The 24,601-nt window shown below is 34.7% G+C and overlaps 1 protein-coding gene across 2 annotated transcripts in view; it reads right to left on the bottom strand.

Moving 5' to 3' along the window:
- The window catches only part of LOC150098889 (basic phospholipase A2 RVV-VD-like), a 96,595-nt gene extending 72,370 nt beyond the window's left edge, over positions 1-24,225 (bottom strand). The window contains exon 1 of one of the 2 annotated variants that reach the window (XM_090405277.1): positions 23,424-24,225. Coding sequence is in view for 1 of the 2 variants with exons in the window: in XM_090405275.1 (XP_090261401.1) it covers positions 7,650-7,731 (82 nt within the window). In the remaining variant the exon portion in view is untranslated. Of the gene's footprint in view, positions 1-7,649; positions 7,873-23,423 lie in introns of those variants that run through there. The other variant, XM_090405275.1, reaches the window with a different exon arrangement.
- Positions 24,226-24,601: the final 376 nt, after the last annotated feature.

Below are 24,601 nucleotides of genomic sequence, written 5' to 3'. Positions count from 1 at the left end.
TTAAAAAAAAATCAAAAATTATCGATATTTTAAAATGAAAAGATAAAAAAAGAGAGTATTCTCTATTTTAACGTAAACGTGATATTTCCACGTCTTCAATTGACAGATATAGTTAACTGAAGACACGTGCAATTGGGCTTCTCTCAATTTTCGGATCGACATATTCTGTGAGCAAACATTTTAAAACATAAATTTTGTCAGTGATAAAGGAATCAGCTGAACAATGCGAGTCTTTCATGTAAAATGTTACGTGAAAGATCTATATTGAAAATGAAAATTTTCATTTGAATCTTGGAAATACGCAGGATTTTTTTTTTAATGAAAATTACAGCGTATTCGTTGAATATTGATAAAGTTTCAAAAACTAATGCTTTTTTTTGTTTGTTTGTTTTAGTGCTATGAATTCTTCTGGCTCTTTTCTATACTGTACGTGGAACATATTTGGTAAACTCCTGAAGCCACTGCTAACCCAGGGAACTTAGGAACTACAGGTTGCAAATTCCAAGACCTGCGAGTTCCAACTCGCAATACTACCATGTTCAAGATCTGCTAGATCGCAGTTTTTACCCAGCCTTTAAATCTAGAATGCCTCGTGAACTATGCTTCTATATATGTGCTGCATTGTTTTTTATGTTATGATAAGACAATGCCAATATGAGGACTTTGCAAATACAAACATGAATGCATAGTTGTATTTCAAAGCAAAGACGAATAGCTTGAAGTTTAATCAAAAGAATTTGGACTAAACGTCGGGGTTCAGCAGCATTTGTTGCATTTTCTGAAAGCAGATTTGGAGAGCCACACCTTATGTGCCGCTCGTAAGTAATACGACATTTATAATACAGGGTGTCCCAAATTTCACGCAAGAAGTAATTTTGATAGAAAACACAGGCTTTTAATTAAAAATTGTAATTTCTTATTGATTCATAAAGTATGCAGTATAGGGTTATGCATGGAATAGCATATTGGGTAAATGGCCTCCACGGCTTTGCTGGCACATACGCACTCTTTTGTCGAAATTTTCCATGACCGTTTTGCATAAATGTGGCTGAATTTCGTTGATATAGCGCTCAATTCCCCCCCCCCCCCTTCAAGGCGTGGGTGGTCGTGGGCTTGTTGGCATAAACCTTAGACGTCAAAAAACCCCAAAGAATAAAGTCCAACGGCGTTAAGTCACATGATCTGGGCGGCCAATTCTGATCACCAAAACGGGAAATTACACGACCAGGAAATGACTCATGCAGTAATTGAATTGTTTCTCGGGCTGTATGGCACCGTCTTTTGAAACCACATGTCGTTTACATCCATATCTTGCAATTTAGGTACAAAAAACTGGATTATCATGTCGCGATGGCGAGCACCATTAACTGTTATTGCCTTACCAGCCGCATTTTCGAAGAAGAATGGACCGATGATGCCTCCAGCCCAAAATCCGCACCAAACAGTGACACGTTGTGGATGCATTTGTTTCTCAACAATCACTCGTGGATTTTCTGAACCCCCAAATGCGACAATTTCGTCGATTAACGAAGCCATCAAGATGAAAATGAGCCTCATCGCTGAAGATGATTTGGTTCGAAAAATAAGCATCCACTTGTTGTTGTTCCATAATCCATTCAACGAACTCTCTTCGCTGTGTGTGGTTAGTAGGCTTCAGTTCTTGAATCAATTGACCTTTGTAAGCATAAAGATGCAAATCTTTCGTGAGAATACGCTGTAGAGAGCTTCTCGAAATGCCCAATTCAAGACCACGGTGCCGAATTGATGTTCCTGGACTCTCAGCACACTCTCTCACGAACTGCTTCGATGTTTTCTGTTGAACGACTTATTGAAGGATGGCCAGAGTGTATAACATCACTAATTGATGCAGTTTCCTTGAATTTTTTAATTAATCTTTTCACAGTTGATGAAGTTAAATCACTATTCCGACCATATTTTGTACGAAAATTGCGAACTGTAGCTTCCAAACCTTCATTATTTTTAAAATATTGCTCAACAATGAAAATGCGTTGTTCTTTCGCGTAGCGCTCCATTTTTAATAAACCTGAACTGTCAGCTGTCACGCTGTCTTTTTTTTTTTTTTCTCGTTGGCAACACTTTACCGCACAAATGGCGCTAAATTTAAATCTTGCGTGAATTTTGGGACACCCTGTATATATAAGGTTACGTCTAAGTTCCTTCCTGGGGGAAAAGACTGAGTAGTCTAGCATGTTGTACGTGAAACAATGTATTCATGATGACATCTCCTAATGTGCATGTTCTGCAACGAGTTGGAATTTAAACTACTCATTCTTCGTCTTGTAAGTCGTTTCATCGAGTTTCAGTGCAAGTGAATAATGATCGGCAATTGGGAAAGCCTTCAATTTTCCCTATTTTGAAATAACGCCGGAGTTCACGATCCTATTTCCCAAAAGAAACAGTGTCAATCTTTTTCCCATATATATTCCACTCCAAAGAACAAGAGTTATTATGATTAAGTGAATGCAACTAGTAACCCCATTCAATTGGGTTCCTTCGGAATGGATTACTGAAAACTAAGGAAAGCAGACTTCATTTATGCAAGGATGTCAGTGCAGTATTGGGGATACTATAACTTCTAACATGTCTAGACGCAGTAGAATAAACGGTTTATTTACATGAATCAACTGAGTTATGCAATCATTTTTACATGTCAATGTTTACTAACTACTTAAATGCGGTCCTTTTTTTAATTTATTTTTTAATGCTTTATCATGTTTGGTTACCTTGCATCCCATTTCACCAGCATATATAGGAATCCAAAGATGTTATTCATTAGCTACAAATGCCAGGTAAATATTGTCTGGATGATTATCAGATTTTAAAACGGCCCTCTCTTTGTATGCCACAGTTATCTTGTACTCCACGCTATCGATTTTCATTCACAAATACACGTCTTTACAGTATGTTTCCAGTGTCCATGTAATCGTTACATCAATAAAATATTTTAAACAAAAATCACTGCTTGGAAGAGATTCATTTACTGAGTAACAAACAACTCAATATGAGTTAGAAAAATGTTCTGATCATTGTCCAGTTCCCACTCTCCCAGATTTTCGATCTAAAGAAAATGCAAGCTGACAGAATCTTCCTGCAAACTGAATGCTACCTCTTGAACAGTGTCCTTCGGTTGAAAAAGACGGTCTGAATTTCATCAAAGGGAGATTTCCTAGGCCTTTTTAGTTTGATGTGTTACAGTTTCTAATGTCGTCGCGAGACTTTGCATGGGACGTCACAGGCGAATACCAGCACTTCATAACATTAGTTATCTTGTCGAAATTTTACGAAACTCAGCTGTCACCTGAATTTAACTTAATAATGTAATCTGATTCTAAAGACTGCCACCAAAGAACCCAAATAACATACAAAGTCCTTTCTACTACTTCTGGACATTATTATTTTTAAGTATCTTCTCTTTGGTATCGGTATAATCTTGCGAAAACGTTTTTGGTTCTATAATGCATTATAAGTTCGGTTCTAATCGCCAGCTACAGGAACTTCTAGGCCTTTTTCCGTCAATTTTCAAGTTGGTTGCTCTTTAATGCAGATGATTTTTTTTCCTCATATATAAATTATGTTTTTAACACTGCAGCTTAAAAATGAGCACAAAATTCATTATTTCGGACAATAATATGAGTAGTTATGTTTAGAATGGCGAAAGTACCAATTCCTCCAAAATCATCGGCAGCAATGAGCTCAGCTATAGAACGGAGACTGGCTACCCACTGATTTCCAAAAGTTAGAGCTAAATGAGCTCAGTCTACTGCTTTGGAACAGTAAGAAGGCGTAAGAAGTATTTCTATAATTTTTATAACTTCCATACAATAAAAGCTAAACCATGACAGCCTTCCTTCCTAAGACAAAAGTAAACGAACTCGTTTTGAAATAAGAAAGGACAAAATTAAGTATTTTTCATTATATACACTTCATGCATAATTATTTGGTATATTACTTCACACATTCGATGCTGCAAAACCTTACAGACCATCAATACTGTAAGTAGATAAAAGCAGGAATCTGTTGAGGTGCTTCTTGAATAGCTGGAAGTCACAGTTCTTTAGGGGGGGGGGGAAACAACATAAAGAAAACCACCACAAAGAACACAGGCAGGCAGGTAGCTGGAATGAAAGAAGAAGAGTATGTGAAGCAAGTTCGGTAGGTTTGAAACTTGACAGTAAAGAGATGTTGACAGGCTTAAAAAAAGTGATGGCGGCCAGATCAGCGGAACGTTGCCAATAATTTTTTTTTTCCTGAGAGGAGTCTGCCATCTAGATTAATTTCCTCTGAATAGTATTCAAACAATTTGGGAAGGTTATACAATTCAGAATGTGGGAACAGTATTCCAAGGGTGAGCGGATACGAAATTTATAGAGTGCTAGCAGTTGTAAGAAGCAGTGGTTTGAGTGAGAGAGAGAGAGAGAGAGAGAGAAGTTATTTGTTCCTAAGTGTAATGAAATTTTAAAAATACAAAAACGATTTTTGTTACTCATAATTATAGAACCATCTGTCTTCCTGAAATGTGTGGAGGGACTGACATAGTTTTTCTCCCCGTTCTCTGTAGTTCTATTTTCAGTTACTTATGACAAAAACTAATGTTTATTTGTTGATTAACAAAATTATAGTAAAACGTACAGAGATACTCTTATATCTTTGATAACGTTAAAAATACATAACGTGAAATGCTTCTTTCGATACTTGTTATAAACTGAGCGGGATCTTAACAAGGAAAGGTTTTCCAGCTATTGGGACATCACTGCAGAGGGCTAATCACACACGAGACAATTACGCTCAGTACACGGTTACAATAACAAACTGGAGTAATTATTCCTTATATACTTTTCATTGTTTTGTTAAAATATTTTAAGGAAAGTTATTTCAAAAAAAAAAAAAATCGCACGGTTTAACGCTTGCTATTTTGCCTAAAAAGTTCTACAATGTTATCTGGTGATCACTTGGCAGTACTGTCAAATGTTCAGTTAATGAGAGAGAAAAAAGCGTTTAGAAAGTAAATCAATTTATAACATTTTAATAAACCATTTTAGATAAAATGTGGAATGATCAGAATTAGTGTGCACTGGTCCATTACTCTTTGCCGTGGAATTTTGACAACTTTTAGTTAAAATTTCTTCAGCCAGAGTAAACTTATAGTACATTCGTATCCGCAGGTGGGCTAAGAAATTTTTTTCTATTTTTATTGATTATATACAGGGGTGACTCGAGCATAGGCACTGATCCCCAATTTTTATCGACATATAAATATATTAATTTATTTATATTTGCTTCTAATATTTAACTTTATCATCAACAATCCTATACAATTCTCTTATTTTGTGGCACGAGAGTCAAGGACGCTAGCAGCACTGTGTTTACCACAGTGTCATATTGCACACCTTCAAGCATATGCACGTCATAGTGAGATACGAGCTATTAGCGTAATGCGGCACTGTCCGTCGCGCAGTTCCACTGTTGTTTACATGCAGTTTGCGCCAGTAGTAGCGTGTTCGTAGTGCTTATCGTGTTTACTCCGTCTCGTTAATATTTGGACATTACAATTAAAGGATTGAATTGTAATGTCCAAAAATTATAAATCCATTCCTTTAATTAAAGGAATGGATTTTATTTTTAAGTAATTTTCAATTATACTAAACTGTATAATTTTATCGTTAATAAACAATACTTTTTCATGAAACAAAACAAGAAGATATATATTTTATTTTTAAGTATACATACATACATCTTCAAGACCCACTCTTCCTAATTGGGTTGTGGGGGCAACACCTGCAAGAGGAACTTCCAATGGTCACGATTCTCTGCCACCAAGCTCAGGTGTTCTGGTGGGATTCCCAAACGTGTCCACCCAAGGTTTTGGATATAATCTATCCAGCGAGTCCTTGGCCTTTCACGTGGCCTCCCACCCTCTGGCTTGACAAAGAGGGCCTGCTGAGGGAGCCTCTCTTGTGGCATTCTGACCAGGTGCTCGTACCAACGTAACTGTGATCTCTCAACACGGAGAAGCAGCGGTTGAGTATTGAGGGTTTCCCGAATTGCAGAGCTTCTGACTCTGTCGAGTTTTGTCAGCCCCGCAACCCCTCGAAGGAACCTCATTTCAGCCGCTTGGATTCGTGTCCGCATTCTTTCGGTCATTACCCAACTCTCATGACCATAAGTAAGGATGGGGACATAGACTGTATTGAAGACAGCCAGCTTTGCCTTCTGGCTTAACTCTCGCTTCAATACTACCGAACGGCCAAGCTCCCGCAATATTAAGCTTGCTAAGCCAATTCGAGTATCTAGCTATACGTCCCATTATTTTTAAGTAATTTTGAATTATACCAAACTGTATAATTTTATCGATAATAAACAATATTTTTTCATGTTTATTTATTTTTTTTAATTTTTACCATAATTTTGATATTTTATCCAAACACATATACATTGTACTTACAGTGTGTATGTATATTTAAAGTTGCAGCACCCCCACTATTTCAAGCTACGAGCCGCCGTTGATTTTATATATATATATATATATATAACGTAATCTGGAAGCTCAGCTCTAGAGGCCAAACGCAGAAATTTTCAAGCCACTGCAGGCCTGCAATAAGCGGGGAGGTGGCTTCACGCCAGGCGATGAAATTCATCTCCCAGAACAATCCACATCCACAAACATCCATGCCTACGGCAGGATCTAAACCTGCGGGCCTGTTTATTGGCTGGAAAGCGGATACGCTAACCATTCGACCAACCAAGTTGGTCGAACTTATGTAAGCCATTCAAAAATATGGTTAATATGCTAACATTGTACTCGTTTTGTTTTGGAAAAATGGGAAGGATTTTTTTTTTTTTAGATTAAGTACACAGGACTTTAAAATATGTTAAAATGGTAAAATCATTTAATAACTCAAACTTAAGTCAAAAATGAAATGTACTTGGAATTTTTAAAATATCATGTATTGGCGTTTTGACAAGGGGGAAACGGCATATGAAGCTCTGAAGGAGGGGGGGGGGGGGTGAAACTCAAAATTCAGTCTCGACAATAAAAAAAAAAGTGCAATGTCATTTGAAAATGATATTGACAGAATAAATCATTCTCAAATGACAATTCAGTAAGTAGGAAACGTTTAACATGAATTTTGAAGAAAAAAACAGGGGGGGGGGGGGGGAATAACAGCGTATGCTTTCTCCTTTGAAACAGCACTAGCATACTAGCAAATTAATTAAAGAATTTAATAACAATATTAAAAATTGCTATAAAACCAGGGAGTCCGACGTTAAAATATAGTTTCCCTTTCCTTCCTGCCACCCCTACATAAGATCGATATTCAAGTTATCGCATGGAAGCATTAGAAAGATAGAACATTTTGACGGCAATTAGAAATCAACAATGACGTCGAGAATATAATCAAAATACGGAACTTAAAATTAAATCAGCACAAATGGTGTGCTTTAAAAATAAAAAAAAAATAAAGTTGGAGTCATAAGACTCATCGTGGGGAGTTCTTAGCAATTGGAATGCATAATCTAAGCATACCTGGAATACGATTTGTATGATGGGTGTTTTTATACCGTCATAACGCATACTTTGAAAATTTTTGAACCGTAATAAACGAGTAGTCGGCTAATAACAAACTTACCGTGGACGCAAAACAAGAGAACAAGTCCGACACTGCAGCACCACGCCTTTACTATCGAACTTCTCCATCGACACCCTAACATTACGCATCATTACACTATCCGAGATCACTATTTCCCCTTCCAGTCTTGTTATAACGAAGAAGCTACACTTTAATCAGTCAAACGGTCACCGCGTACATCAGTATGCTTTCTTCTGCCCTGTGCCTTCTTCCTTTCACGCGCTTGAACACATCTGTCACGTGCAGCACGTGCTCATTCCCATATCGAGTCTTCTCGGCATGTTTGACTACCGTAGTTTCGAATATGCGTGCAGTCAGATTGCAAGCGTTAATCGCTCTGCCAACCACACGGTGCGATGTCTAGGTCGCCCTTGTATTTCACGGCCAATCGCACGCCTTCGCTCTACATCCCGTTATTTTTACGCTGCGCTTGCGCCGCGTAACAACATAAGATATTCATAGTGGATGTCACGAAGCTCATGACATGAATTTTCATCTGTTTCTACAAAGTGCAAAGTGTAGTTGCTAAAGGAAGTTACAGTTGTTGAAGTCCAATGTTCAAGACGTAGTCATTGAATAATATCTGTAAAGAAAATGTTATCCAAATAATAAAGTAAAATCTCGTAGAAAGCCAAATTTTTTAATTAGTATTTTGTACGGAGTGATAATGCAACGAATTCATAATCCTTTAATAATTATGAAAATTATAATTGACAGCTTATAATTGCATTTTTACAATTAATTCTCTTTCCCCATATTTTTGTTACTTATTCAGGTTCAATGGTCAGTTATTTAGCTTCTTATGAAGGCAAAGTAATCCTGGCTTCTTATAAGCTCAATTAATGCTAACATAATTCAATGAATCCTGTCTATCGATGTATTGTATTTCATCGATTTTTCTGCAAGAGAAAAAAATATATTCCATCTCCCTATGAGACTAACTCATCTTCAGTTGAAAAGTCTCTTATAAATTTACCCGGTATCCTAGACTTGGGATTCGAGCCAAAAACCTTTCGCCGTGGGTAGCGGCACCGTCATAGACGATTTATAAAATTAAATTAATTTATATAAAATGCAATTTTAATTGTACATAATTTTAAACTCATAAAACAGTTATACTTGTTAATTATAGATAATTAATTATGAAATACTTTATAATTCATATGTATACATATAATGATGTACGACTAGAATAATTGTTAAGGGAAATGTAAACAGTTTTCAGTCAACTAGCTGCTAATTTAGGACTTAGCCAAATAATCTGGCCAATATTAAAAAAAAAAAAAGGTTTAACAAGGTTCTATCACCTTCATCAAGAATTCTGAACACTTCGTTTCTTTTGTTAAAGACATATATCTACAAAAATATGAAATTATGGCCAGTTTCGATGTTATTTCCCTCTTTATTAATGTGCTCATGGAAGAGATACTAATTCTTTTAAAAAGTTATGGCACTCCTGACTCACTGTGTAAATTGTAGTTACTTCCTATTTAAACACACTATTTGCTAAACAGAACTTCGGCTTGGCCATGGGCAATCCATTATATCCTATATTGGCAAATTTATATTTAGAAAGCTTTGAAGAAAAAAGCCATCAATTCCTTCTCATTGAAACAAAGATTATGGAAAAGGTATATTGACGATGTTTCCCTAATGTGGAGCCATGATCCGGATTCTCTAAAAGAGTACCTGAACCATCTCAACAATCGACGCCCAAGAATACAATTTACTGTGGAGATGGAAGTTAATGGTTCTCTCCTGTTCTAGGATGTCAAAGTTGCATATGTATCACAAAAACTGAAGATCTCTATTTATAGAAAACCACACATACAGATACCTTCATGCGCAATCTCATCATCATCCTCAAAAGCTTGACATAATTTCTATATAGATATGATAAATTATCTAATGCCTTCTTTATTCCCCAAAAAGAGTAAGTGGCATTCTTTTAGTTTAGCTTTTTTTTTTTAGAAATTAGTAAGAGCCAGTATCAAACATTTACCATGCCCAGGTGACAGTACTATTGTACTCACTCGCATCTGTTCTATCAAGTTTGCTGAGTTGTGGGGATAAAAATCCAAGGTTCTTCTGAGGAAAAAATCTCTGCTTGCATGCACCAAAAATCAACAAATTCTGAAATCGGTTGCCAAAATCATATGGACATTTCCATTGTCATAGAATACTTCATACAATTGCTAACTCAACACTAGAAAAGTATATTATAGAATTAACTGGCTTCCAGCCAGAGATGTTAATCCTAGGTTATCAAGTTAATATCAATCAGTTTATCAGCATAATTAGAGCATAAATCACTGATATTATTACAAAATGGAAACGTAATGGTGAAAAAAAAAACAGAATCCAATAAAGTGCGGAAAGAAAGATGAGTGTTTTAAAAGGGATGTGCATTCATTCCAGAATGAATGAATGAATGAATGAATGAATGCTAAGCCTTTTACAACATCTGTGATTCCGTCAACCAGGGATTCGGCACATCCACAGCTCTGGTACTGTTTTTCTGCCAGAACAAATATTACGTGATTTTCATGACCTTGGTTTATATGGAAGAACTATTGAGTGCAGTCCAAACATTAGTTCCAAACAATGTTCAGGTTTGACTTGTATGGTGCACTACAAACAGACAGCAAATCATCAGAAGACTCGGTGAAGGACGGGGGAGTGAAGAATTGCTGCCTTTAAATCTTCGTTGTGTCATGAATGAGAGCTGGATTCGGTTCGAATTCATGACTCAAAGAGCACATGTCAGTCTTCTGAAGATCTTTTAAGTAAAGATCGCTTTCTTTAATGCCATATTCTATTTGCTGCTTCCGATTAATTAAAAACTATCCATAATGATAATTTCCATTTACCTGATACTCTGGCTTAATTATTATCTCCATCAAAACCATAACAAATATTCTACACTGATTTCTCACTCAATGCAAACATCATCAAAATCATTCCCCGCTTATCAACATTAAAAATAAAAATAAAAAAAATTCCCCCTTTCACAGTTGTACACCATACAATTTTCAATCACAGATCTTTTCAAATTACAGCGTATTGTTTTCTTTTCGATGTCGACATTTTTTGTCGTTAATATTTTGTTTCATAGAAAATCTCTGATTGCGCAAATCAGTCATACCTCAACTTCAACTATTTCTTTCAATAGGCTCTTCTACAACCTGACAGTCTACTGTACCTTTCATCTCTACCAGAAAAACAAGTTCTGATCACTCTGCCATCCTTTACATCCTTAAGTGTTAACTTTTCATTCGCGATATTTTTTCTTTACCTATACGGCATCCTGCCTTTCATTTCCATTTCCTTTCTTTCTTTATATACTTCTCTTTCAGTCCTTGTAGCCTCTGTCTCTGTTCTACTTTCTCATTTCCTTATAACCTACTCTCCCAAACTCTCGAACCTCTACACTATTATCTCACTAGCTTGCTCATAAAGAATTAATTTTCCATTCTCCTTTCTTCCTCCTCTTCTCATAAGAAGTATCTATACCCATTCAGGTGTAAACTGCTGATGCTAAATTGGATAACTGCTTGACTATATCGTTAAACTGCAGTGTCATAGGAAACTCTAAAAGTATATTAAAAAAAAAAAAAAAAACACTCATATTCTTTTCAGTCCTGCACCTAATAGTTGTAATTTTTCACCCTAAACACTTCTGCATAGTTTATAACTCTTTTCCGCATGGAGGCGTTTATTTATTTTTTTTTTTTTTCATAGCGAGTTGCATAATTTGTCAAGCCCTGATTTCACATAATCGAATGAAATCTCTTAATACCACACTCTCACTATTATCACAATCAAGTGCTTTGGAGTTTTCAGTTTTTCAGCTTATCTTAACTTTAAGCAAGTAACAAAGGTTTTCTGTTGGATTTAGATCTACTCATAATATTGTGCCCGTATGGTGTTGTTGTTGTGGTTGTTCTAGCCAAGATTTCGACAAGACTGCTATTAAGCGAGTGGGGAAGTAATATTAAGTGAAGGAAATGATCTTCAGAGGACAGAGAGGGAGGGAGAGAGAGAGAGAGAGAGAGAGAGAGAGAGAGAGAGAGAGAGAGAGAGAGAGATTTCAGAATGCAATATACTCTTCTGTGCTAACTTTCAAGAATGTGGATTCATCCTACGCTTTGAGAACTAATGCACTCCCATATTAATTGACGTTGGCTCACAGGAAATTTAGCCAAGAACGGAAGAATGAATATACAACGCTTTTCTGAACAATTTTTAACACTGCTATTATAACACAGCGCTAGATATAACTTATGATATTTATGAGAGAAATTACACTGATCATGCTTTTGATTTTAATCACAATTTTTCAAAAGATAACAAAATAATCAAAAAATAATTTTGATTAACAAAATTAATCAAAAATATCTCAAATCAAATATCTAGGATCAAATATAAAATCAAATATTTTAAATAATCAGATTATCTAAGATCAAGAAATTCTTGTGTGTGTGTGTGTGTGTGTGTGTGTGTGTGTGTGTGGCTAATTAAAAGCTCCACTAAAATTCTAAGATGTAAAAATTGAAAAATAAACTTTTTTATGTAACCTCTAAGCATGAAAGTTTATAAACCTATAATGTGTTAATATCATGAGTTAACCAAGGGTTAATAATCCGAAAATCCTTCCAAGAGATCAAATACGGTACTTTATGAGGCTCTTCAGGCATCCAATAAACAGAGTTGTGAGCTCACGTGTTTTAAGCTAAGCACTAAGCCAACTAAGCAGGCAATTACAAAAATTTGAAATAAAGTTATATTTTAGAAAGGAACTAATACGATGCTTTTTTCTCTAGGACTTTCGTAGTACTTGAAGTTCGAATGGACTCAAATTTGGATTCTGGGTTCGCATATAATGCATACTACATTCGTAGTTCTGAACCTTTTCGAAGTTATATTTTCTGCCAATCTTTTTAAACCTTGAAAAATATTGGCAAGAAACATTTGTCCAGTGGTGGTACTAAGAGGTTTTATGGCACCATCCATCTCAACTCCTGAGACTACTATTTTATATAGGACACACACACAACACACACACACACACACACACACACACACACACACACACACACACACACACACACACACACACACACACACACACACATACATACATTGATCGCCATCTTTTGTGGCGATCAATCTGTCATCGATGAAAAAAGTTTTTGTTTAAGACGAATTGGCTGGAATTGTGACTGAAGCAACTAACTATGAATCCATTGTGCTGTTCTGTTAACTGCGTGTGCTCTAGGACCGCTTTAATTTTTTGCAGGATGAAAAACTTACGTATGAGACGGACTAGCTCACTTCAGTAAACCATTCTTCTCCTTGCGTTCTAGAGTGAATTTGAAGTCAGACTTTTTTTTTTCCCCCAAAGGAAAGCGAATGCATAATATCTTGCGACAACGTTATCAACGCGTTTCTGTATTGAGTCTACATTAATTATAACAATTATTTCATTTAATGCAGGAATTTCTTTTTCATTTGTTCTAGTAAATCTGGTACTCGGAAAAATTTTCAGTCGTTTATTTTTTAAAGTACCATTTATTTATTTATTTTGTGCTCTTCTAGCGCGGGACAAAAAACCCTCCACCTTCGTATGAGACCGGCTGACACAACTCACGGATGTCCATCTCAGCCAAACCATGCGATTTATCTAGAACAATAAGATCAACACCAAATTACCCGCTTCCGACACTTAGTAATATTAAGGAGGAAAAGGGCTTTATGTAACCTATGGAATAGAATTACTGAGAACAGCGACATATCCATATACGAAGACTTATTCTACACAGCAACTCATAGATTGAATTCTAGACAACCTGCCTGGAGAGCTGTTTGTAAATGTTGCATGAAACCTTTTGGTATCACATCTGCCTAGAAACTATACTGGCAGAAACACACTGATCCAACTGCCAGAGTTAAGCCAAAACATGGGAGATGCTCCACAGGAAATGGACAGACTCTCCATATCATGATTGTGCCAATGTAGCTAGAACTATGAACCATATTGTTAGTGAATGCCCTCTGTTCTCTTATCCTGGAACTCACGTGAACTTTTTTTATGTTAAACCTGAAGTTTTATTATGGATTCAGAATCTCACTGTTAAACTATGATGCTTTTTCTGTTTTATGCAATAGCTCCACTTGTTTTTCTCTTATCACTTTCTCTATGTACGTTATTTGCTAAATAAAATAACTACATAGTCCGGAAACGCTGTTCTAGAGACCAAGCATGGAATTTTCAAGACAGTTCAGACCTCCAATAAGCGGAGAGGTGGTCTCACACCGGGCGATGAAATTCATACTCAAAGGCGGGATTCGAACCTGCAGCCAGATGGTTGAAGAGCGGATACACTAACCACTCGGCCAACCAGACCAGCAAATTTTATACAATCCATTACCCTATTAGAAAAATACTGTTGTCGGTAGTGTTAGCATAGTTTATATGAATCCGACCCATGAAAGCTATAAGTCCATGTTGTAAACGTAAGTTGCAAACATAGAGTAACAATGTGAGTCCAAGAACTGGGCTCAGAAACCAAATGTGCGTTTCAAGCTGCTTCGGGCCTCCAATAAGAAAAATGACTGTCAGACAGAGAAATTAAAATCTTCTACCTTCAAATTTTCAATTTTTGAAATTTGAATGCGAGGCGAAAATTTTATGATATCTGAAAAAAAAAAAAATCCTTCTTAGATAAGCAAGTAGACGATTTTCACCACCCTATGTGGGACCATCATTCTGCATATTGGAGACCTGAAGCAGTTTAAAAAAGAACCACATTTGCTTCTGAGCAGGGTTCCAGGATTATCTATCCTTTAACCCCCCCCCCAAAAAAAATTAATGCCTGAAAAACATTTATCCATTCTCTGTTTAAGTTGGTAGATCAATTCTTTGATTATCGAATGACTGAAGTAGCTTGAAGAAGGATTCCCGATTCTTGGACCACCCGCGTTATTGCTATATGTACAATTTACAACCTTTCAAGGATGGGTGGAATTTACATAACAGATAACACTCAGACAAGAAATACGCTGTAGTATATCTCTATGCTGAATGCTATATATTTATTTAAAACTGCTCCGGTCTGCTTTTGATAAGATTTATTTACAAACCGAATACCACTTTTACCCCCCTCCCAAATTTAAAGGTGAAATGATGGTTTATGATATCTGTAAAAACTTTCATCCCTTCTTGTTTAAACGAAGTCGACCATCATAAGTAAAAAGTTTTCTTTTGTAAGTGAATGGATGTCTTGATGCATTCAGCATCATAGCTTGCATATTTTAACAGTACGCTATCTAAATCAAATACCAGAACAGTTTGGCATGCAGTTTAAGGTCCTGACCTACTTAAGTGCTTTTCCTTAATTGCCCATTCGATTTTTTTATGCTACACAATTTGTCCCGACATAAAACAAATGCTATTTATTTTTCATCCTTTATTTTGAACCTAATCCGGTAATAATTTCATCATATGAGTTAGAAAATAATATCGCACCATCGCATACATTTCATTTATACTTCCTTCCTTCCCTTTGATATAGTTTGCTTGAGCTTTTATCTTCATATCTAATCTTCCTTTGATAAGCGTAGAGGTTTATCACTGAGCGTCTCGATAATTCTTTACCATTTCTTTTCAAATTCAGGTTAGCCACCAATTCTTTCAGTTTTGCCAATCATCTAATGAAGTTCTAATTGATATTATTATCGTGATTAGCAATAATATTTCTTACTTTCGTTAATCATCATTCATTGTAGCAACTGAAATCGTCAGTACTCATCTCCAATTGAAAAATATCGCCAATCAGACTTTAGTGCTTGATTGTTGACTTCTCAATAGTACTTGAGTATTGACTTCTAAACACAATGAGAAAGCAGAATTAGCAGGATTCTACGCCCTCTCGCTCTCGAAAACTCGCATTTTTTTTCTTTCGTCAAGTGAATACATGCAAATGATTTAAAAAAAAAAAAAAAAGCCTCTGTAGTTCAATTGGTACAGACGAAGTCTTTTAGCCGGAAAGGCCTGGGTTTGATTCCCGTCCGTGACGTGAGGAACCTTCATCTGATCTTTTTCGACGAAAGATAAGTTAGCCGGTCTTATACCGAAGTAGATTTTTTTTTTCACCCAAAATTTGGGTTTTAAGTCCCCCTGAACACACACGGATTACAGTATGGAATACTTAAGACCCGGTTGTTTTACACAAGTTGTTTAAGAATACTTAAACAACTTGTGTAAACAACACCTGTGTAAATATCGAAAATACTAATTCCGCATTTAAAAAAATTATGGAAATCACGGTGTTACAAACGTCGAGAGTAGGAAGGCAAAGTGGCACGAGAGAAGAAAACTGATTTTCAAAAAAGTAATTAAACAACGGAGCCGAATTATTTTATTATTATTATTATTATTTTATTTGTCCACGGCAGTAGAATGCCCTAGCATACACTGAACACACTCTTCTTTTCGTGGTGTGAAATCGAGATTGTGTTCGCTCAAAAAATTAACTTCTTTAGCTCCGTGATATTTTTTAAAACTAAATTCCTTCAGCACTACGCACGACCATCTCGTGTGCGCGCGCACACACGAGATGGTCGCGTTTCAAAAAATGCAAGTTAATATTCTGCTAACATGTTTACCAAATTAAAACACGTTAACTAAAGTGAAAATTAGATGTTGAGTAGTAATCCGTAAAAACACCTTTTGCAAGTGTGCAAATACAAATCAGATTTTACGAACCTTTTTAGAGATGTGTTAAATTGTTAAATTTTTCATTGCAAATGGAGTAGTCTTCAGGCGATATTAACATAGCAGCAAATAAAAATCATGGTCCTCTTCATAAAATAAGAAAGGAAGCCTACGTCCCTTCTTCAAAAATTTGGCAAGAATTACAAGATACAGTTAAACGTGTAAATAATATTTTTTTAAAAAAAATGCCAGTTTAATATTCTCAAGAGCATTATGGGAACAGCTACCCATTTTCATATACTGAAGTAGTGTGCTTGTTGATATGCATCTAACTGACTTTTTACTAATTTTCCTCTTTCATCCGTTTGATTATTATTATTATTATTATTTAAAAAAAATTAGAATAAGTATGTTATTCACAGTATTTCATGGCTCGGTGATAAATTGAAAAAAAAAAATAATAAAGATAAAACTGCAAAAATTTCAGCTTAACTCATGCTTCAACTTAAATCCATTGTTTATCTCGAAAGGTTTTTTACAGAAAAAGTTATTGCTTTAGAAAACACATCAGTTCCAGGGAACTGAATTTTTTGATCTTTTACAATAGAAATAATATACATAAAGTGAATGACGTGTCATCACTTTAAGAAAAAGACCAGGTAACAAAGTAGGTTTTAATTTTGACAAACCACGTGGAACATAAAAGCGAAAGAACAACACATAAACACGTGTACCGGGAAGAAATTAGTCTTGGAAGCGATGCAAAAAAGAAACAGATCTGAAGTACGGACAAATAAAATAAAAATAAACTTTTATCTTTACCAGAAGGAGCGTTAAGCGCACTTGCTATAGTTCAACACGTGACACTCGCAGCACACATGAGTGATCAGTAATGATTCTTTTGAATTACATAGCACAATTACAGGGGGTAAGTGCTTGCTGCAGACACAAAAAGATAATAAAGAAAAATAATCTATATAACAAATGGAACTATTCTACTCCAGCTTTCCTTTCTCCCTAGGATAGTAACCTCATAGAATTATTGTGAAAATGTGGGTTAGCTGGTCGACCTCGAACGTAGTTTCACCTGCACACACATCGGACCGAGTACAGTACACAAATGGTCTCCAGCAGGTCTGGGTCGGATGCACAGTGGCGTCCGAATGACGGCAAGCGAATGGTTTTAAGGAAAAGATTTAACCGTATCCCCACCTAGCCTTTTAAATGTTACAAAACTGCAAACACCTTTTTGACTCATTTTCCTCTTTTTTATTTTTTTATTTCTAGAATATGGAAAAATTGCATTGTTTATATATATTAATTGTTTTATATATTAAATGTTTATATATTAATATAAATATAAAATTATAAGTGTTTTATATAAAGAAATAATCCTGATATCGACATTACAATTTTTTTTCTTCAGAACACTATTGATAATAAAATAAATATGCAATGATAAACTTCTAAATGAATATTAAAAGAGAAACTGAGCATATTATTCTTTACGGTTTAATTTCCGCAGATTCGGTTATAATATTCCAAAAATTTCATGTTTGAAATATTATAACCAAATCTGCAGAAATTATAAAATATTAATATTCTGTAGAAATCGACACCATTTTTAATATTTTGTTTGCTACTGAATATTATAAACAATTTCTAATTACCATTGACTAGAAAATAATCTTTATTTTCAGGCAAATATAACTGGGATTATTAAAAAGATTCCTAAAACCTGTCAATAAGTTTAAAACTTATTACATATTCATTAAAGCTAATATATTTCTGGTTTAAGTCTAGCATTAAGCATTATCGACAATAACCGGAAGCGATTAAGGTTTAAAAAAGTATACAAATATGCTGAAAACGCAAAGCGACCTCTCTGACAATAAATAAATAAATAATAAGAATAATAATTTAATAAATTAAAACAATTATATAATTATTTTATAAATAATTATATATATGTGATGATCAGCTTTTACTCGGTTGTTATACATTTGAAAAATATATAAATTTAATGACTATAAGACCGAGATAACATATAAAGATTTTAATGATAAATACTACTAGTTTCGGCATATAGCAGCCTTCTTCAGGTATTTATAAAGGAAAAGAATACTAATAAACATTGAATTATTTAACAAACTGGAAATTACAGGTGCAAATTGCCTCACATAATCGATACATAAAAACGTTGTATTTTTTCAAGTTGTTCCAACTGGCGTGCCATTGTTTGTTGCAATTGTGTGTGCAGGTTCACGTGAACGCCAATATTGAATAACTGCAGCATGGCTATCTGGGATGTTATAACTTAAATTGTTGTTTAAGTGGACCGGGTTTAGTAGGATTTCCCTTGATTCTACGATTTTCCTTTCAAACTCATCATCACAGCGAAAGATATTTTCTGATCTATTCCAGCAGACAGAGTGGCTTCGTTGGTCATCATTAGGATTATTTGAAAAAAGAACATGACTGGATAACGCAGTTGCATGAGATCTTTTGTAAGAGATGTCTCTCTTATGCTCTTCTATTCGTTGTTCAATAGATTTGTTAGTTTCACCAAAGTATGGGATATTGCAATTGCACCACAATTTATATACTCCAGGGTACTTAAGGTTGTGATGAGTAGGTTTTGGATGGCTGATTAGAGAACGGATTTTTGGAAATGTGGTGAAGAAGGTCCTGATATTATATTTTTTTAAGGACTTTAGCTATTTTCTTAGAGACTGTGCTAATGTATGGAATGGAGATGCTACCTTTAAAATTAATAGTCTCTGTTGTGCACTGCCTAGGAGGATTCAGAAGAAATTTCTTAATTGTTTTTTCAGAGTATCCATTTTGTTTAAAAATAAGAGTGAGGTGATTCATTTCTTTTTGTAGTTCATCTTGTTCATTTAAGAGAGAACGTGCTCTGTGTCCATAAATACAACGTTTTTATGTATCGATTATGTGAGGCAATTTGTACCTGTAATTTCTAGTTTGTTAAATAATTCAATGTTTATTAGTATTCTTTTCCTTTATAAATACATGAAGAAGGCTGCTATATGCCGAAACTAGTAATATTTATCATTAAAATCTTTATACGTTATCTCGGTCTTATAGTCATTAAATATATTTTTTTTTTCAAATATTATATATATGTTAAAGATACCAAGCTATTTTAAACCTGGTTTTACTCCATTTCCCAAGTTATATATATATATAATGATCTGAGGTGTAATATTAATTTGTTTTGTGATGATACAAAAACTGGGTAGAGAAGCAGTTAATAAAGATGATGGAGATCATTTATTATACAATGAAACCTGTGGAGAATTCATGACTAAACAAACATACGTAATAATCACAGTAATAAGTTTTAATAAGTAAATATTTCATCCTAAGTATCTTAGGACATCATCAGTACAGTTAATTCAAACAATACTAGAAATAACATACGGTTAGGGTGCATGATTACGATGGAATCCCAATATGCGTGTTATAGAATTACATTAAAATAAGATAACATATATAAAGAAATTATTTAACACAATTTTGTATGACAATTTCCCATACTTTAGGAATAGTAAGAACGTCATTACGGTTTAGATTTGGTCTGTGAAGTAGCGCTTCAGCACTTTCTTTATTGAAGGACACCTATGGAACAACTCTCAACCTCCACCTCTACACCGAACCTCACCTAATAATCTACATCAGCGCCATCTACTGCCCATTACTACCACCACACCGCAGCTAGTATTTTTTTTACTATAAATTGTGTTCTGAAGGGCCGATTTGTCTGTATGCGGGATGAAAAACCCGAGTTTCCGGGAAGGGGAAACCTGCTATGTAAAAGATCTATGTAAAAGTTTGGACTTTTCCCAATGGATCCAATGGTTTGGGTTTTCAACACCGTGTTGGGAGGCCTGATATATATATATATATATCAGCACTTTCTTTATATATATATATATATATATATATATATATAAAGAAAGTGCTGAAGCCCTATTTCACATACCAAATCTAAACCGTAATGACGTTCTTACTATTCCTAAAGTATGGGAAATTGTCATACAAAATTGTGTTAAATAATTTATTTATATATGTTATCATATTTTAATGTATTTTTTCCCTCCAGTTATATTTTAATTTAATTCTATAACACGCTACTGCACGCATATTGGGATTCCATTATAATCATGCGCCCTAACTGTATTATTCCTAGTATTGTTTGAATTAACTGTACTGATGATGTCCTAAGATACTTAGGATGAAATATTTACTTATTAAAACTTATTACTGTGGTTATTACGTGTGTTTGTTTAGTGATGGAGGTCATGAAAGGTGATTTAAATAGACTGACAGTATAAACAATGAGAATGGTTGTCAGTTTAAGTAATAAAAAAACAGCTAACGCCTTTTATTCCCTCATAGAGAGTAGGCGATGTTGCTTTAGCCCTATGTAACTTTTGAAGACAGAGTGGGCAGTTCAGTTTCCACCGGTAGCCAATTAGAGATAGCTGGCCCAAAATTCACTAAATTTAAGGGCATCGAGTGAAGGGACTGGTAAACAGGTGCTGCCATTTCGTAGTCCCTAACAACACAATATGTTATTGACTGAAATAGTGTGGGTACTATGGTTAATTTACAAAAGTGTAATGTTATGCATTTTGTGATGAACAGATTACCACCTATGTATTGATGGAACTAGATTGCACAAGTTGCTGAGACTAGGGATTTAGAGACACATCATGTACATTTTTACTCTAAATATTAGGGGGATCGGAAAGTAATCAATTTTTTAACTACATTTTTAATATAAATTTTATTAAAGAAAAAATTAACATTATTCAATTATATAATCGCCATCGTTAATTACAACCTTATTCCAATGATCTACTAAGTTTAGAATTCCTTTTTTGAAAAAAGTTTTTTCTTTGGAGGCAAAAAAATGATATCAAACTCTTTTGTACATCATCATCTTGCGAATGGAAGGCTTTATTTCTTATGCTGTGTTCTAAGGACTTGAATAAGTAATAGTCAATAGGGGCAATATCCGGCGAATATGGAGGATGTGGTAGAAGTTCCCATCCTAACTGCCTAATTTTTTCTTGAGTCATTCTTGCAGAATGTGGTTTTGCATTATCTTGCTGCAAAATTACCCCTTTTCGATTGACAAGCGCAGGACGTTTGATTAATAATGCTTGATGTAGTTGCTCTAATTGTTCACAGTAGATGGCTGCTGTGATAGTCTTACCTTGTTCCATGAGTTCGTAATGAATAATTCCATGAATATCCCACCAAACGCACAACAGAACCTTTTGTGGATGAAGTCCATCTTTAGGTGTTGTAATTGGAGTTTAATTTGGAGAAAGTCAGTTTTTTGCGTTTAATATTCTTATACAGCACATTTTTCGTCACCAGTTACGACTCGTTCCAAAAAGGGGTCATTTTGTTGTCTGGTCAACAATGAATTGCAAATCGTCCGTCTCTATGCTTTATTGTTGTCTGACAGTTCATGCCCTACACCCTGTTTAAGAACCTTGCCACTCTTATGCAAGTGCTCTTGGACAGTCGACCATGATGAATTAAGTTTCTCTGCTAATTCTTGTATGGTTTGTTTTGGATCTGATTCAACAAGTCTTAAGAGTATCGTCATCTAGAGTAAGAGGTCTTCCAGATCGAGGACGATCAGAGAGATCAAATTTTTTTTCTGCAAATCTAAACCATCGCTGACATTTGTTAACCTTCAATACGACTCCATAAGTTGAGCAAATGATTTTGGTAGCCTCGGTAGCATTCTTTCCTTGGTGAAACAAAAACAGCATACAATGACATAAATGGTGCTCTTCAACCTTAAAGTCCGCCATATTAAAAAAAAAAAAGATTTTTTAAATAAAAAAGTAATTCTAATATTTAAATAAAAATCAAAATTAATAATTTATATGTTATTTAAAAAAATACAATCAGCTAAAAATAAACTATTAAAAATTATTGATTACTTTCTGGTCCCCCTTATATTAATTCTGTGCAAGTATGTAAGTGTCCGTGCAGTTAGCCTAGTAGCTATGCATTTTGCAACCATATGCCTGGGGAAGGAGTGTCCTAGGTTCGATTCCTGTCGCTGACGTGAGGAGCTTAAAGGATCTTCCTCAGCCATAGCCAAGTTAGCCGGTCATGGACGTGGACAGTAGGAGTTTTCTCCACAGTTTATCTGAAGTTTTTCATTCCTCAAGGGCAAACCGGTCCCTTGAATACACGCATCTACAGACATAGGACACACCGGGAGGTATAGGGCTAACCACCTCATTCTCGAGTTACGGTTGCGAAGTCCAAGAATACCTTGGAAAGGTCGTGGGAGCTTAAGCGCCTTTTAGGACCACTGATAGGATAGGATGTAAGTAGGGGATGTTGTCGTGACGTTCTATTTTCATGTTATGTTCTAAATCCGCCATCTTGGTTCAAGTCACTCTTATCAATATAACACTTAATCGCAAATTGATCACCGATCCAAAAGTAGAGAAATTTATAATTATACTGCGCCACCCTATTTTTAGATTAGTCTATATAAAATAGTAGGATCAATTCTTAATTAAGTTAGCAGTCTTCTCATTAGTTTAGGCCGAATTATTTACTATTCCACTTGGGGCATCCGCAAGATTCGAATATTTATGAACGGTGCAATAAAAGGGAATTCAGGCAAACACAATATTTAGATTAACAAAATAAAACATTTAATATATGATATAATATAGCAAATACATGAATTCTACTTTTAAATGAAACAATACAAATAACTTAATACATCTTGCTAAGTCACTCATTCCAATTCAATGTTCTAAACTTTAACATACAATTCACAGCTTCAAAATTACAATCTTTCTTAACTCAAGTTAATAAAACAAAACTTCTCATTTGATCAGTCTGCACATATCTATCAGTTGTACTTAATGTTTAAATTCACAACAGGCACTAATCAAGGTAGGCAATATTCCAAGCAATCTTATTTCGGACTTTGAACTTCGAAGATATGTTAATTAGAATAAACAAACAAGTATGACTACTCTTACCAGATACAATCTTCAATACATCAATTAATTGTGAGCACACTTATGAATTAACTTATTTACGTTAGTGGAACACATTAATAAAAATTCTCCAACGATTTAAATGAACTACTGTTAATCGCGCTTCACTAATCTAAAAAAAAAACACATCAATAAGGCACTGATATCTTTCCTTGTTTACTTTTCTCAAACTAGTTAATCTCAATATAATTCTTCTCAGGGCAACATAGAATTAAGACGTTGTCCTAGACTAACTGGAACTAATCAGAATTTTGCATTGAATGTCCAGTTCTTTATTTATCCGGTTACGGCATTAATTTTCTTTTACAACACAAATGACTTCACTTGCAGCTAAGTATATGGTTCACTATGTTTTGGCTCACTTCTAAACACTATTCTCATGAATTTCTGCCCTAGAGAACTTATAATTTTCTTCCACTTCCTTTGCTTGTATCCTACCTTCCTTTCCGCTCCGCAAAAACTTCCTCTCTTTTCTCTAATTAATAATCTTCTCTCTTTCTTTTCCAACCCTTTCAGTCCGAAGGTCACGCTGTATTCGACTCGTGCTTGTTTATTTCATGCGTCTCCATGACAACGCATGAACGTAAACATTTCGCTAATATAACACAACGCTCTACTGTTACATAAGTGATTACATAACGTTAAATTTTCACAAATAAGAATAAACAGAATATTTGAGCTACTTAATCAGCTCTTTCATTACGTATACAATTATTTATAATACACTTTTCGTTACTTTACATATATATCTAGTTATCATAAATTTCTACACATATTATTATTTAATAAATTAATAGTAGGTTAAGTTTAGAATAAATATTTAAATAGTAATCCTTAATTAAGGAATAATAAGTAATTTTTTATACAAATCATGATTAATATATAATAAGCAATGTTAAATGTGAATGAAAAAAAATAAATTACACAACATAGTTTCATTCACAATTTAACATATTTAACTCGAGTTACGGTTGCGAAGTCCAAGAATACCTTGGAAAGGTCGTGGGCGCTTAAGCGCCTTTTAGGACCACTGATAGGATAGGATGTAAGTAGGGGATGTGATCAACCGAATCAATACATTATATTTAGATTTCGTGTCAGTAACTTACTTATATATAATTATTTTATTTTATTTATATCATAATTCGAATATGCTGCAA

Source organism: Typopeltis vanoorti, chromosome 15 (genome assembly GCF_054136105.1).
Source record: "Typopeltis vanoorti isolate ZY-2024b chromosome 15, IOZ_Tvanoo_1.0, whole genome shotgun sequence".
Classification (NCBI taxonomy): Eukaryota; Metazoa; Arthropoda; class Arachnida; order Uropygi; family Thelyphonidae; genus Typopeltis; species Typopeltis vanoorti.
The sequence above is the reverse complement of the archived record's forward strand: the minus strand, read 5'-3'. Positions and strand labels throughout refer to the sequence as shown.